Genomic DNA, 16,198 nt, shown 5'->3' with positions numbered 1-16,198 from the left:
AATAGCTGTTTGGGTAAGGAGGGAGAATGTACTGCATGTATCAAATCCTGTTCCTACTGATGGTCACCATGCAGAAAATCCGCAGATTTAAATCATCCTGATTTAAAAATAATCTGGCTTCTGTGTGTTCCAAGAAAAAAGCTATGCCAGCAAGACTTTGAAAGACTATTCACATAAACACGAGCAATATAACTGTTGCAGCAAGTGTAATTCTAATAGTTAAAGCTGTTTTTTTAGAAAGGTCGTATTTATTACACCCGTACACAACCCCCCCCCCCCCCCCCGCCCTTAGATGAGGTATGGGGATAGGACAAACACTGTTCTATCACTGCCATTCAGTTCACTGGAAATACTGTGCAGGGATTCCATGCAGATCCCTTTTGAATAAATGGATGCTCGGTAGCATCACTGTCAGGGGCTTATCTTCCCATTGCTTTTCGTTAGTCATCTCCCCATAGTCATCTAGTTAATGGCTTTGCCAGCTGACTCTAAGGAGTTGATTGGCAAAAGAATGCAGCAGTTTTAGCTGCCATTGTTACCATTGTAGGAGGAGATTCAGACCAGAAGGTTCCCATAGTGGAGTAGCTTATTAGTAGTAGCAGTTAACTAACCTTCATGGGGTCAGTTAAGATTGCCTAGCCTGGGAAATCTTGGGTGGAACTGTTTCATGGAATCTACAGAACCCTGTGGTTTTCCTCCTTTACCTGAAGAAAATAGGCATGGGGTCTAACAGAGCATGTTGATGGGGAAAGCTGACGGATGCTACATTTTTCTGCTTAAGCTGGGCCTGTGGTTAGTACTTGTGTTTGGCTTCAGATGTTGGAGCACAGAATTTTGAGGTTAGTATGTATGCACCCAACTTTTTTGTTCTTGTTTTGGGGAATGTGCTGGATGCTTGTATGCATACACTATTTTTAGGGTAAATAGAGATGATTAAATATATATTACATATCCATTTCCTTTTGCTTGCCATCTGAAGACAGGGTGTCAGTAACATAGATCTAATGCAAAACTTGCATTTCAGATTTTCAGTGAGCTTGTTAGGAAGAGAAGACTAGGTTCAAATGTTCTTTCTTATATGTTATCTCCCTTTGCAGGAAGTAGTGTGACTTGGGAAACATGCAGTCTTTCATTTGTATTCTAAAACTACTGGTCTGTAAGGGTTGTACTATAAGATTTTTATGAAAGTTTTAATTTACTTTTATATAGTGCTTCTTGGTGATTGTTTTTAATGTCTGAGATACCTAATATTCTGTGCAATTTGGAGAATATTTTGGAGGTTTGTACCCATACTTTTCAGTTCTTTGTATAACCAAGATTGGTAAATTAAAGCATCCTTGAAAATATCCCAAATAAGGAAGTAATTAGGTTTTTCTCTTATTAAGAGATTAAAAGTTTATCTCAGCAGGGTAGAGAATTAAAAACAGAAAATATTTCTATAGCAAGAGGACAGCTATATCTGTAAATGAAAAATGATTCACATTTTTCCACTGTGCATGTGGCATGTAGCCATGCAGTACTAAAAGAAACATTTTTAAAAATGCTCTTCAACCCATTTTTTTTAAAACAGAAAAGTGTTCTTAATTAATCTCTTCAATAGGATCAAAAGTCAAAAATCATGGTCAACTTTGCTCCTTTTTATATATACTGGGATTGGCTATTCCCACTAGCCCTATGTGGGCCTGCAAGAAGGTTAACCTCAGAGGAGTGCATGGCTGTAGGTACCACTTCTTGAAGGCCACCTCCATGTTTTAACCCCATGTTTATTAAACAGGGGTGGAGGAACTCTGGCCCACTAGCCATTCTTGGCCTGCCAGGCAGTCCAGTTTGGCTCATGAGCCCATGTGTGGACACTGAGTAAAGGACTACTTTGCATATGCAATATAAGGTGCAAGGCTGCTTATTTGGCCCTGCTCCCACAATGCTCTAAGAGCAACAATGCCTGAGCAGGTATCTGACATGCTTTTGGAATATGGATCTTTTTATAGTTTTGAAATACCTTTGAATATGGTGACTTGTTTCCTTTTTCTTTTGGGGGTTATAGACTTGTATCTCCAGAGCAGCCTGCCAAGGCCAAGTTCCTGACACTAGGTTCCAAGTTCCGTTACAGTGGGCGTACTCAAGCACAGACACGGCAGGCTAGCACTCTCATAGACAGACCTGCTCCGTACTTTGAACGGACCTCAAGCAAACGTGTTTCCAGGAGTCTTGATGGTGGTAAGAGTCTAACCAAAACTAGTAAACTCATAGGTTCTTCAGAGAAATTAAAACTGAATATTCAGATAAACTTCTTGTTTGAACTTGGTGTATAATGGTTAGTAAGGCATTTAGGGCCAGCACTTACAGAGGGTATAAAACCATTATGTTTATGTACCAGGATGGAATTTAATATATTGAAACATTTTTGTTTCGAAATACATTCATAGACCTGAGTTATTAGAATGTGTCTCATTTTTACAATACTACAGTTGCTTTGTCTTAGAGCCCCTCCTCCTGGTGGACACTAAATATTGTCAATATAGCATTAACATTATGCGTGATCTTTTGATTTATCTTCTCATTCCTGAATGTATGAAAATTGTCCAGTGATATTGGTTTGATGTTATCATTTGCCAGTATACCTTTATAGCTGACCTTTAGCACCTCACAACTTTCTATAACAAACAAACAAACAAACAAACAAACAAACAAATCACTTTCTTCAACATTTAGTCACTATATTTTTAAATGTTCCAAAGGTTTTTTCACCCAAACTATTTACTGGCATATCATGTACCCAGTTTCTTTTTCCGTTGATTTTCTGACTAAAACCAGAATACACTGGAATCTTAAAAAATAGACAATACTTGCCTCATAAAGAGCAAGGTACTGTGGAATATTTCTCTCAAACATAGTTGAATTAACTAAACCTATTTTTTTGTAGCTCCAGTGGGTATTGCAGACCAGAGCCTGCTTAAGGACTTTTCTGCTACAGCTGTGGGGCCTGCTGGTGATAGGATCTTTGACGCTTCTGGACAGTTCAAATCAAAAGATGGGGAAGGTAGAGATGAGGATGGAGGCATAAGTAAAATGCCACAATTAGGAGATGGAAAGGTAAGATTGCTGATGTTTTTCAGCTTTGTGGAAATAATTGATTTTGGAAATGGATTAAAACCAACTGCTGCACTAGTGGAGCTACACTTCAGCTAATAATTTTGTGGCTGGGTTTTTTGCACAGGATGACCCACCTATATAGGGGCAGGTCTTAAGGCACCCATATAAACTGGTGAAAGTTGCTAAAGAACAGTTTTTCTAGAAGGCAGTTACTCTTCCCTAGATTAGTGTACCTGGCACCAAAAAGAGAGGGACTGTGTTCATCACTTCCTAGTTGGGGAAAGAGCAGGTAAAGTCCTGCAATCTTGCCCAAGGGCATCTTATTTGGTAATAAGCTGCTCTGGAGCAGAGCTAATATATTTGCTTCAGAACTCCCTGCAACTAACTCCATTCAGTTGTGTGAAAGTGAAATCAATTTGCATATATAATTCATTTTATGATTTATTCATACTTGTGCTACCTATAGTTACATTATGCAACCACAGCTGCCATCTTCTATGAATAACTCTGCAGAAGAAAACATAATTAAGTGTAACACACATGTTTTATACTAGCTTTTATCATTTGTGTGCTTGAAGCACAATACTAGGAAATTTATTTTATAATGTGAGGGGAATCAATGTGAGATATGGACATTTAAACTTTATTTTCATTTCCATATTGACAGGTTAGAAACATACATTAATTTGAGCTTTTTCTGGCGCGCACACAGTGTGGAATCACTTTACTAAGAATACTTTGGGATTTGATTCAATCTTTTTTGGGGGGGGCTGTAATCCACTGAATTATCTGTGGAATATTTGTATTTTGACGGTTACACTTTTAAATTTAGCACTTTCAAAGGAAAACCTGTAGTTGGAAACATTGTCCTCATGCTGATGTCTCTCCCCTGCCCACCTTCTGTAGAAGCTTTGAATGTCTGTCTGCTTTCATCTATTGTGACTGCACTACTACAGTCCCAAACTACAGAATTCTTCACAGCCTTACAAGGTGGCAAAAATAAAAATAAAAATCTTTTTGAGCTGATATAATCCAGGTATTTGGATTATATGTTGTTGTATTTGAATACAATTGGGGCTAATGAATGTTTGTGGCATCCATATTGTAATGGTAGTGCTGTCCCTACTTCTGAATAAATGTTCTCACTAACAAGTTTCTTCCCTCCTCCCTCTTTTGTGCATTCCTTCTGCCCCTTAAATGTGCATTTATATCATGGTCTCTCATCTGCATCTGGGACTGGACTCTCCCCCTCCTCCAGTCAACATATATGCATCAGCTTTCATTTTCCAATCATTCTTATTCATTTTCTTCCCAAAACCTACCTGCTATCCCTGAAATGGACATATTTTCAGACATTTCAGAGGATGATCATCTTGGTAAACCCATGTATACACCCTCAGATACCATAGTCTGCAGCCCTGTGAAAGAAACACCAGTTCATGGTATAAATGAACAGAAGTTCCCAATTAATCACTTGGAACTTACGGATCTTTTGGTGGCTGACCATTGTCTCCCTCTTGCTATAGAGAGAGCTGCTCATAAGAATACTGATCATGAAGATTCTGTGTCTCATTTTCCAGTTAGTGCAAACAAACCTTTTCCTTTCAATTTCCCTTCTCTGCTTGATGAGAATGGTTACATTAGCTTTCCTAGCCTTCCAGAAGTTTGCATCTCCTTCCTCCCACCTTATATTCAGCATTATATTCCCATTACTTCTCCCTCATTCATTCCCTCCTTCTTCCTCATCTTTGTGCTGCTTCTCTGTACCATCCACTCTATTCCTTTCTCACTCACATTGTCCCTTCCTGTTGCTCTGTCCCTCTGCTACCTGGAGCCTAAGGCAATTTCTCTGACCACCTCTAATGACACTGCTCTAAAAGACAAAGCTGAGGAAGAGGAGGTGTGTAACTTTGTTGTCTAAATTGCCACATGCCTGTAGATTTGTTTGGGTGTACTAAGAGAGAAGTTCAACCTTCATCCTTTCAGCATGAGGCTGCAGACTCCCTATTTTTTTTTAAAAAAAAGAATTCCTTCTGCAGATATTTACGCATCTATCTTCATAAAATCTAGTGTTTTTAAAAAGCATTCATAATTTTTTCACTTCATACGGTCCTTTTAAGGACCTTCTCATACATATACTGCTTATATCCCAGTGGTATTGAGAGACCATAGTTAGGCGCTGTATATAGCGGTACCTAGGTTCTTGAACTTAATCTGTTCCAGGAGTCCATTTGACTCCCGAAACCGTTCAAAAATCCTGCACTCAAGCGGAAGCAGCATCGGATGTTCGGCTTCCAAAAAACGTTCGCAAACCAGAACAGTTATTTCTGGGTTTGTGGCATTTGGGAGCAGATTTGTTCCGCAACTAAGCCATTCGGGAACCAAGGTTCCAGTGTACTATCTTTGCGAAGAGCTGTGTACAGTTTCACTGCAGCTATTCTGAAAAAGGGATACAGCGATCTCACAACAGCCCTGTGTACATCCCTCATATGGAGGTGCTGTTCCTTACAAAATGTCTGTCAGAACCCACTGAGTCCACACATTTCTGGATATGATCAGAGGCAATCTCAGGCTCCTTTCCCCCCCATGGCAAGGAGAAGTATACCCCAACCTTGCTGTACCTTGTGCCCTTGTCAGAGGAGCCTGTGTGTTTGCTTGGCCGCCCAGAGCAGTGGAGGAATGGCCCAGGGAGCATGCAGATGGGCAGGCAGATTCTAAGCCTCAGCCTACACGGTTGGCATGGGCCAACATTAACCCTTAGGTACACTCCTGGATAGGTACGCTCACATGGGATCTGCCAAAAATATTAGCTAACTGTTAGACACAGTACTTTGCAGCACAGCTTAGCATTTATTGAGGGGAAGAAAATGATTTCTTAATTGCCTTCCCATAATCCATATTCTTCTCCTACTTTTTAGTTCTTCTCTAGCACTGACAAGTACTTGAAATTCCTTGTTCAAGGAACAAGTTCAGCAACTGTTTATCATTTTGAGAATAAGTATGTGAGCCTTGAACTTGTGTGCTTGTCATTTGCTACACCCACAGAGATATTGGAAGCATTCATTTCCATTTTTTGGTAGCTACGATTAAGTGGTGGTACATCCAAACCAAGTTAGTAAACTATAGTAGAAAAGAAGCAAATGAACTTCAAAACCATGGTTTGCTGGCTTATTTCCATGAACTAGTAACCCAGATGTATAATAAAACTTAACAAAATGTTTTCAGTGGTGCCTTTTCTACTCCAGCCTACATTCCAATGAAGTAAAATATTCCATGGCCAAAAGTTCTGATGTAAAAAAATGTCTTTCCCTGGGTCAGTTTTTTTCTCTTTAAATGAGATTTAATTCCCCCCCCCCAATGTATTAACATAAGCTGGAACAAAAAAAAGCATTTTTTGCCCCAATGATTATTTTTTAAAAATGAAACTTTGGGGGTACTTTTATCTGCATCACCGGATCAGATTTTAATGGGAAGGGAGGAAAGTGCCCCAATATTTTAAGATTTGTGGGTGAAAAAAGTACATAGCTCAATCAATAAACTCTTTGTGGTACCTTTTCAGTGCATGCATGTACTGAAAGAAACCTGTAAATGATATAGTTGGAAAAAAATTAACTGATTGAAATTTGGGGCTGTTGCTTACTAGTGTGTTCAGTTCTGCATAAAATCTGCAATAGAAAAGAGCATCAGGCATGCAATTTCGGCTCCAAGGTCTGAGTTAGGGTTAATAATAGTTTAGGGTTTGGGCATAATGATAAATTGTGGTTAATTGAGAGAATAGGAGACCAAAGGCTTATATACGTTCAATAAAATCATTGTTTCTCATCACATCTGAACTTGACCATGTGTCAGTTCTGAAATTCAGTTTAGCTTTTTGGGTAGTAGGTAGAGAGGGTGGAGAGAGAAGTTTTTTTGTTTTAGTTTTTAACGAGGGTGTTGAATTTTAACCAGTACAATTTTAACATTGTCAGGTACAAAATTATCTTAATCTACCTTAGTCTAGCATACTCCTACTTGGCTAAAATTGTCAGGATTACTTTGAATGCAATTTATATATGCATGGATTTTTAAAAAGCTATACTTTAATGTTAATGTTGATAAGTTAAACCTCTTGACTATGTCCATATGCTTTGACTGGGTAACACTGTCTGCATTCCATAGGGCAAATGCAATTGCAGTATTTTAAAAAAGCATACTATGAAGATTTAAAGCAGAAAATTGTAGCCTCTCAAGCAGGGAAATCCTTGCGGTGAGCTAGCTGCCTGTGGTTGATAATACCAGAATTGTAAATATATATCAGACAGAAATGATTGTATAGTTTCTGAAGAAAGTCAGACAGCAAGATGGGAAACATTTATTGAAACCCCAAAATAGCGTGCATAACTGCACTGAGAACCTGGAGACCTGTTGCCAACCAGACACAGACAGGACTGGGCCAGTTAAACCAGTGGTCCAACTCTACATAGGACAGCTATATACAGCTGTGTTCAGTGCAATACTTGTATCCCTAATTTCAGTGTAATCTAATATGCCAATTGGTTTATTATGGTGACTATTTGCTCATTTAATCGATTAAACACTTTTGATACTACATTGCAGCAAGAATTCCACAAACCTCAGATAAAGGTGTGACTGGGATAAATATATCCTGATAATGTATTTGGTACACACTATACTTTCCCTTTCATATAGTTACTAGTAAGAGATGTGTGTGATAAAAGTAAAATAGTTATTAAAACAATGACCTTAAACCAATAGAGGTTGGTTTAATATCTGGCAATTCATATATTGATTCATTTTTATTTTGTGGGGACATAAATACTTTGATTAAAATTGTATTTCAGATGCCTCTTGCAAGTCACTCTTAGTTAGCTAACCTATAACACCAAGCCATAATTCGATACTACATGAACAAAGCTTCTGCTCATGTACTGCATTTCCTCTTCTCATCTTATGCTTCACTTGGGTTTGCTACTTCCTCTTTAGTGCAAACCATAATTTTCTGTTGCATCCAGAGCACTGAACTGTGGTTTGTGCTTTCCCTCCAAACAAGAACTAGCATTCAGCTACAAACTGTGATTTATAATCCTGATGGTTTGTAAGTAACAGTAAACTTTAGTTTGAACTAAAGAGCAAGTTATTAAACTGGAGTGTGTGGGGAGGAGAAGGGAGTGCACAAGCATTTGGCTCATTCACAGAGCCCAAAACGATGGTTTAATGTTATACCTGAAGTCTGCAATATATATTTTTATGTGATATCCCGAAAGCATAAAACAAACCATTCAAATAAAGCTCTTGGTATCTTTCAGCATTTAACAATACAAATGTAATTTCCCCTGTATAGTTTTTAACAGTAAGAATGTACTACAGATATATTCTGTGTTGGTATTGCAATCACTCTTCTTCAGTGTTCAGAATTCAAGCTGATCTCTTCACCTTCAGATTTTAAAAAATTATTTCTAACTGTGGAGAAAAATAAGCGAACATGATGGTTGTAGAGAGACAGACAAATCTTCCATTTTCCATTTCACCTATACCAAAAATTACTTCAGCCATTTCTACAGTGTTGTAGGTGGAAGACTGCAGTGGTTTAATAACTTGAGCAGCATCCGAGGCAAAAACAATAAAGGTTTGTAAATAGAGCACATTGTTTGTAGTATTTCTAAACAAAAGACCATGTGCTACTTCAGTGTCTGCACTAATGAGTGTTTTCTTTTGCTGACCTCTGGGTGGTTCCTCTACATAGGCAGAGATAGAAGAGGAGGAAATTCGCAAGGAGGTGGATATTTTCAATTACACCTGGTTGTTGCCTGCTGTTATCAGTGCTTGAGGCTGCTGTCGATTATGTTTGCATAGTGGCTACCCCTGTTTTATTTTAAAAGCCCCGTTTATTGAACTTTTAAACACTTTTTTGTTGTGTTGATGATCATGGGTTGTTGTTTTTCCGTGTCTTCTTTTGTGTGTGCTTTAATTTTACAGACCTTTTCCTTGAGAATAGATGGGGAAAATATTTATGTCAGACATAGCAATTTAATGTTGGAGGTTTGTATAATCTAAGGAGTACTTTTCTGTCCTCATGGGCTGCCAGGCTGCATGAGATTGGAGGTCACTTGCAGGCTGTTCTAGGCACAGTGCATGAAATGCATGGGGGTGTTCGACTTGGACATGCATGTTGAAAACCAGTCTTAGTCATTGCAAATGAATGAATTTAAGTATGCAGCTGTTAATACATATTGGAATGGCAAGTAGAACTTATAGCCCTGTTTAGATGTTAATATTTGGAGGAAATTCGTTTTTTAAAGACTTGCCAAAATGGTTGAGGATGCACCATCTAGAATTCAAATGCATGTTTCCTTTTACATTTCCTATGCATAACTGGAAATGTGAGGCAATGAATGCCATTAAAAAATACAGTAAAATTAGAACCAGGAAGTTGTTTGTTCTCTTCCTGGAATCCTAGAGAATCTAATTCTATAGTAAAATAATACTTACACCGTGAAGTAATTCGTGCTTTATTTGTTGTGATACCAGGAGGCACTATATTGCCTTTGGAATGAAATTATGAATGGTAGATTCTTTTGGCAGCCATATTGAGTAAATATTGTTTATCTATTACATCCAAATAGTCATTCAAAGTAACAAAACTCTGGATCCAGAAGTGCAAGCTTTGTCATCCAAATTGGGCTATTTGCACTGTTAGATTTAGATGTCAATTATTTGTATACATGCAAAAACATTACATTAAAATCTTCAGATTTACAGTAACCTTACTAATATGTTATGTTGCTTTTTGGCAGCTTCCGATAACTAAATACATACTTTGTATAATTTTACTAAAACACTGTAAAGTGTACTGCATAACGTTGCATTGAACAAATCCAAGAAATGTGCCTGGTCTCAACCCAACATTCTTTTTGAAAATACTCTATTGACTCAAACTGTGATAAATCTCTACCAATTGGTTGTTTTTTTTTTTTTGTTTGTTTGTTACTTAGATTGTTACTAAAGGTACTAGTTGTACCCCTTGGAAGTTTTTGCTGCTTTTACACTTTCAGAGCTCATAGTGCCATACACATGGAAGTCTGGAGGGCAATATTTTGGCTAATTAAATGCCAACACGAAAATCCTCCAGTTGTCCTCCTCCCCCAACAGACTATGGAAAAATGTCCTTCCTCCATGCTGACCTTGTCACTTATCTCTCTCCCCCTGCCAGTGCCTGCTTCCCAACCCAATATTCCAGACACTCTTTTCCTTCCTTCCCTCTTCTTGATATGCATGCTATCTTATTGCCCCTCTAGTACAAGGTTATATCTGAAAGCCAGCTTTCAGCATGATTGAATTATGTCATTGGGCATAATGGCATATTATTTTATGGTGCCCTCAGATGTGGTTTGAAAATTAGTTGCAGCGTGGATTCTAGCCCCAGCATACACACACACACACACACACACACAGAGAGAGAGAGGGGGGGGGAGATCCACACCCATCTCTTAAGAATGACGTACTGCTTCAAAGGAACTTCAGAGAATTGTAGCTGGAGAATTGGGAAGTGCAAGCTTTCACAATGTTTGTTTAAATAAATTATAAAGCAAGATGCCTAAATTATTTCTGGTCACGCAGCATTTCCTGTGTGCTGTACTGCTTTCCCCTACAGAGTGGGTAAGCTCATGGTTGCTGTACTTTGCAACACAGAAACAGCTGAAGACACAATTCTTTACCTACCATCTTCTCACGTGAGAGTCACTGGTGTCCATGGTGGCGAGGAGGGGGCAAACTATGCTCTCAAAGCTAAGTGTACATTAATAGAATGCTTGAACCCCATCCTCTCACAGTAAATAGTGCCATGTACTTTTGTGGGCAAAAGATGGCGTGTTTATCCTGGATATTATTGGGGTGAAGGCAAACCCTGCTTTTCATCTAGAGACTGGGTGGCCTGGTCTTCACTTTTAGGGAGTGCGTCATAATTATGGGTATTTTGCCCTTATAGTGACAAAAATAAACATTTGCTCTGTGACTAAGTGTTCTACATCTCAGAAACTGCCTTGTAGCTCAATTTGATAATACTGTAAAGATTAAGAAAAGAAAAAGCACATAATATCATAGTAAGAAAAGAGAATACTTTAAATAAGTAAATTACTCAATCTGGATATCCCAGGCACTTTTCATGGTGTGTTTTTTAAAAAAATGGTTTATGTTTGTCACATGTTGTCCTACCTTTTTTACATTACACATTGCTTAGGACCTGGATAAGACCCAGGATGAATTACTGAAGCATCAGGCTAGCATTAGTGAACTCAAGCGCAATTTTATGGAATCCACTCCTGAGCCACGCCCTAATGAATGGGAAAAGCGGCGTATCACACCTCTGTCTCTACAGACACAAGGGGTATGTCACTGAAGACCCTTGTCAGCATGCATAGCCACAAAATTAAGAAAATAGTTAAACTATACATTGTGTTTCAGTATTAACAAGGAAGATATGGGGTATTTTTTTGTTGCTAATGTGATATTTGTTTGCTGCTAACACATTAACATTGTGTGCATCTGTTGCTTTCTGTTTGCAAAAATTTCAAAGTAACTACATTACTTTTTAGGTTGATAAAGCAAGAATGAAGTAGTTATTAATAATATAATTTAAGAGTTTTAGATAAAGAGTGTGGAATGTCAGTTTACAGTGCAGCTCCAAGTATATTCACTCCAAGTCCCTAAGTCGTTTCATTGCCTCACCATTTACAGTAATTTGGAGGCGGAAGTACTTCAACAGGAGGAAAAGGGGTAAGGGAAAAACAATTCACAACCCTCCCTCCAAAAAAGGTACTACAGAAAAAGTTATTCTTGAATGCACTCCAATTTAGTGGTGTTATGCCTAATGCATTTTGAGTGAACCTCTATCAGGCAACTAAAAAGCAGATTGAGAAAATTCAACTTGGCCATTATCATAAAATGTATAATGCTAAAATGACATTCAAATGTATTTATATAGTATTGAGAATGCTAATAGGATTTAAATTCCAGTATCAGTAAGCTCCAGTCTTCTATTTACAGTTTTCAATGTGTGTGTCCTTTAAAAAAAGAAAACCAAATGCCATAGATGTGCCAATGTATGGCATGCTTTCAGGAATGAAATGCACTTTTTGTTCAGCACTTTTGAAGTTTACCTCTTAGGTTGCTTTGTGAACCATTTCCATACAAACAACACAAATTAATTACGGTAATCCAGAATGAGCCAGTAGGCCAGGTATTTACTTCAGAACATTTATTTGTGGTTTTTATCTGTATTGAGGCAGATTCTGAAATCAGTGTCTCCAGAGTACCTCACTGACATGACTAGACTCCATCATAAAATGCTTTTGCCTTAAAAATAAAACAACTTTTGGGCTTTTCAGTATTTAATGACCCAACCATATGTGTGGTTTTTAATCTCTGTTTAGCACAAATAATACCCAGTACATAGACATGGGCCAACTGAAGAGCTGAACCTGTAGCATTTCCCATCCTGTGTACTTGGGGAGAGATAATTCAGAGAGTACTCCATGCATGATAGTGTATACCAGATGTCTGTGCAGAAAGCATTGTTGATTATGCCAGTGACACAGGAATTCTCTGCCTGTTTTTATGCCAGTTGTCCTAGCATAAAAAGCACTGCGTGGATGTATTTGTTTCTTTTAGCATTCTGCCTGTCGTGTTCGCTGTTTACTGTGGCTGTTATCTCTTCTGCAGTTTATTAAATTTGTATTCTGCCTTTTCATCAAATGTGCTCAGCATAGCCAACACCAGTAAAATATAAAGTGAAATACAAAATGGATTAGCTAGCGAATGTGCCACACTCAAGCTATTTGAAAATGAAGACTCAACTATATTTCTCTGAATGTATATTGACATCAATTAAAACTGTTCTGCAGATCAGTAATGTCAAAGAATGGGATCCTCCTAAATAGAGCCTTCTCTTGTTCCAAAGGGTATTAAGCTGTTGATAAGGCTGTATTCTTTTTTGTGTATTAAGAAATGAGGCTTTAAATGATGCTGCCTGATACGCATATCGAGTATTATAAGCTCGGGTGCCAGTTCAAGGTGTATCTGTCATATACCCTATGCAGTGGCAGATTTGTGCTTTTTGAATGGAGCTTGACTTTTCTCCAAATTCAGCCTCAAAGAGGGATGTGCTTCCTTTGGTGTTACCTTCAGTTAAGTTTTCATACCACTGTTCCCTAGCACAGCATAGGGAGCCAATTTCATATTTTTAAATGTGTTGCATGTCTTTGTCCAAGGACATCTTGTCAATAATAACTAGTTAATAGAATAAGAAATACGCCACAGTTTTAAGTTTCCAATAGTTGGAAACTGTATAAGCAAAATACTTGCCAAGCTGAGCAAGAAATTGATAATCCACTTCAAATTAGTGAGAATAACAGTAGTGTTATTATAGTTGCAGTGCCCTTGCCAATTTATATAATACCTGTGTACTAGAGAGTTTAAATTTTATCAGTGAAATTAGTCATTTCTTGAAAGGTTGTATTAGTTCCTTCAGATTCAGGACTATGCTACAGGTTTAAGTATGCATCACTGTCTTGCGTTTTTCCTTCTTTTCCCCATCAATTTTTTGTACGCATTCTGAATATGTTAGAGCTAGCAGCCTATTTAAGAATAGTGCTATGTTTTGGCATAATAGTAGTAACAATAAATTGTTTCCTTAAGTTCTTCACTGCTGCAGGGGCAGAGTAGTAGGACACAAATGAAACATTTAGGCTGGGGAAATATTGGCCGCTATCCAAGAGACTTGCACTAGTGGAATGGAACTTTCCCATTCTCACCCCTGCAGCCCCCCATGTGTCCTCAGAATCAGCTCTGGAGGGCAGAGGGACCCTATAGAGAAGATTTTGTGAGCGTGCGAGGGAAGGAAACAGAGGTGCCATGGCACCAGCAGGACTTCACTAGCACTGCTTTAAATACAAGCCATTATCAGTAACTATTGTGAATATTACTCAGTGGAAGGTGCTGGATTTTAACAGCCAGAAAAGAAAATCATGGTGCCTTGTGGGATCAAATGTTACTGACTTTTGGACTGTATGAAACTCTTCATGTACATAGATTGGGGTGGGTGGGAGTTTTCTACAAAAGTAGCTTTATAGGCAGCAGTTGATACTGAAAAGTGGGGGGCACTTCTCCTCTTTTCAACATTCCTGTGCGCCAAATTGCACTTCAGCATAAATTTATATTATAAAATGAGTGTTTGCCTTCACAGCCATGTGCTTTGACAATCAACAATTCCTCCAAGTAAGCTCACAAAATCATTTAGCCCACATTTGGGTTATAATTTGGGTTTATTGCACACATTTTATAGTTCAGCTTTAAATGTGCTATCTTGCCTAACCTTCCTTTCATAATTAATGTCCTAGGGAAAATGGAATATTAATGAAGAAAAAAATGGATTGCACAAAAGCCTGAAAATAAAAGTTTGAAATATAAGCTAGTTTTAATGGCCATGATACATAATAGGTTTGCACATGAGGGTACATGTAGGTTTCAACTTAATAATGGACGTTTCAGGAAGGAGCAAGATTGTGAGAACAGAGTTGCACAATTTTCTCGATGGATGGGTTAGATCCAGAGATGTCTTGCGTGAGCCAGAAAGCCCTTCCAATTATCCAAGGCAGCTCTGCTGAAATCCTCGAATTTCTTATCCTACTCTAGCCACCCCACCTGCTTCATCACACACATTTTGAGAGGGTCAGGAATGGATTTAGGAAGATGCCATGATCTGCAGTATCGGGGGGGGGGGGGGCGTGGGAAGCCAGGGAAACCCCTTGATCATCTTCAAATCCTACCCGTAATGGGTTAAAAAAAGAATATTATGAAAATAGATGGAGCTGTACCTTGTAGGGAAACACATTTGAATGTACTCTTTCTTGTGTTTGTGTGCTTTTTTTCCTTTCCTGTCCTTTTTCTTTTCTTGCCTGATGCTTTCCTTTATTTTGTAGGTCACTGCTGTTTTGTCTTCTGCTGTTTAATTCGTTACTTTCCATTTTCTAACTTGTCTAGAGCCTAGAAGAGGAGATAGCATCAATTTTATTTAGTAAAGAGGGTTTTTCCACTAGCATGAAATCTGCCTTCACTTCAGCTACCTTGTGGACAGCAGAGGGCACTGTTGTGAAAGATAATGTACCTTCTGCAAAGCTTTCTGCCTCGCCCTTCTCTCAGCTGCCTGAGGTGCTTTTCCACATTTACTTTTTCCACCATAAAACTATATATGAAGACAGTGGGGTTTCATGTCAGATGAAATTGTGTCCCAGTGATTAAAAGATTGTAAGATGAAATTAGGATAGAGAAAAATGCAGAGCCTAAAATAAAGCTATTTGAAATGGCTGGTGTGTATGCAAAACGCCTGCATGAATTGGTTTTACCAGTGACTTGCATGTAGAAGTGCCAACTCCATGCAGGAAGTGGGAACGGACAGTTACATATTGCACCATTGCGCTTTTTTTAAAAGTTAGAAGTAAAATTATTTTGAATGAAAAAATGAAAGGCAAGCGCAAGCTAAAAGCTTAAAAGTTAGAAGTAAAATTATTTTGAATGAAAAAATGAAAGGCAATCGCAAGCTAAAAGCTTATCTTGCCCATTCTAAATGTTTTGTAGACATAGATCTTCAAAATAAATAGTACTATATATTGTTTTTCTGTTCCATTTATATTTGAAATTATCTGGCAGCCATAGATAAATCTAGTCTTAAACTTTAATTTGAAACCAAAATTAAATCACAGCTGCTGTCATAGGATTAATTATTACAGTAATGGTACTGTTACATTTTTCCTTTCACTTTTTTGTACTGTCCCTTGTGTGTATGTGTATGTGTGTCATCTCTTAGCTTTTAAGATCTACATACTTCAGTTTGTCCTGACTCTATGTCATAACAAGTGGCACAGTACTATTTCCTTGAGGATCATATGACAGTATGGGCTTTTAAAATGCTGTTCCTTACATGCTTATATTCCAAACACACTTCTCCATTTGAGATATTACATATGTACAGGCAAATTTCATATATCCTCAAAGGTGCCCAGCTAATCAAGGGTCTAAAACAAGGAAATGTATGTGAGTTCAGATATTTAAT

General features: G+C 38.1%; 2 protein-coding genes and 1 long non-coding RNA gene across 11 annotated transcripts in view; all 3 read left to right on the top strand.

Annotated features, from left to right (window-relative positions):
• EPB41L2 (erythrocyte membrane protein band 4.1 like 2) overlaps positions 1–16,198 on the top strand; it is an 82,822-nt gene that overhangs the window by 55,777 nt on the left and 10,847 nt on the right. For 5 of the 9 annotated variants that reach the window (XM_081855264.1, XM_081855265.1, XM_081855271.1 and 2 more), the window contains 4 exons: positions 2,045–2,217; positions 2,924–3,093; positions 9,070–9,132; positions 11,330–11,476. In XM_081855264.1, coding sequence (XP_081711390.1) covers positions 2,045–2,217; positions 2,924–3,093; positions 9,070–9,132; positions 11,330–11,476 — 553 coding nt within the window. Of the gene's footprint in view, positions 1–2,044; positions 2,218–2,923; positions 3,094–8,836; positions 8,870–9,069; positions 9,133–11,329; positions 11,477–16,198 lie in introns of all 9 variants that reach the window. The other 4 variants (XM_081855270.1, XM_081855269.1, XM_081855266.1 and 1 more) reach the window with 3 other exon arrangements.
• On the top strand, positions 3,100–8,549 carry LOC309338269 (uncharacterized protein). Its single transcript, XM_081855377.1, has one exon. It carries the CDS (start codon positions 4,361–4,363, stop codon positions 5,012–5,014), a length of 654 nt encoding a protein of 217 aa, XP_081711503.1. The 5' UTR covers positions 3,100–4,360; the 3' UTR covers positions 5,015–8,549.
• On the top strand, positions 11,486–16,071 carry LOC309338289. The gene is made up of 2 exons (XR_014154841.1): positions 11,486–15,576; positions 15,640–16,071. It is a non-coding gene; the product is annotated as an uncharacterized lncRNA (long non-coding RNA).

Source organism: Podarcis erhardii, assembly GCF_964252035.2.
Source record: "Podarcis erhardii genome assembly, chromosome: 3".
NCBI lineage: Eukaryota > Metazoa > Chordata > Lepidosauria > Squamata > Lacertidae > Podarcis > Podarcis erhardii.
Note: the sequence above shows the minus strand (reverse complement) of the source record. Positions and strands in the feature narration are given on the sequence as shown.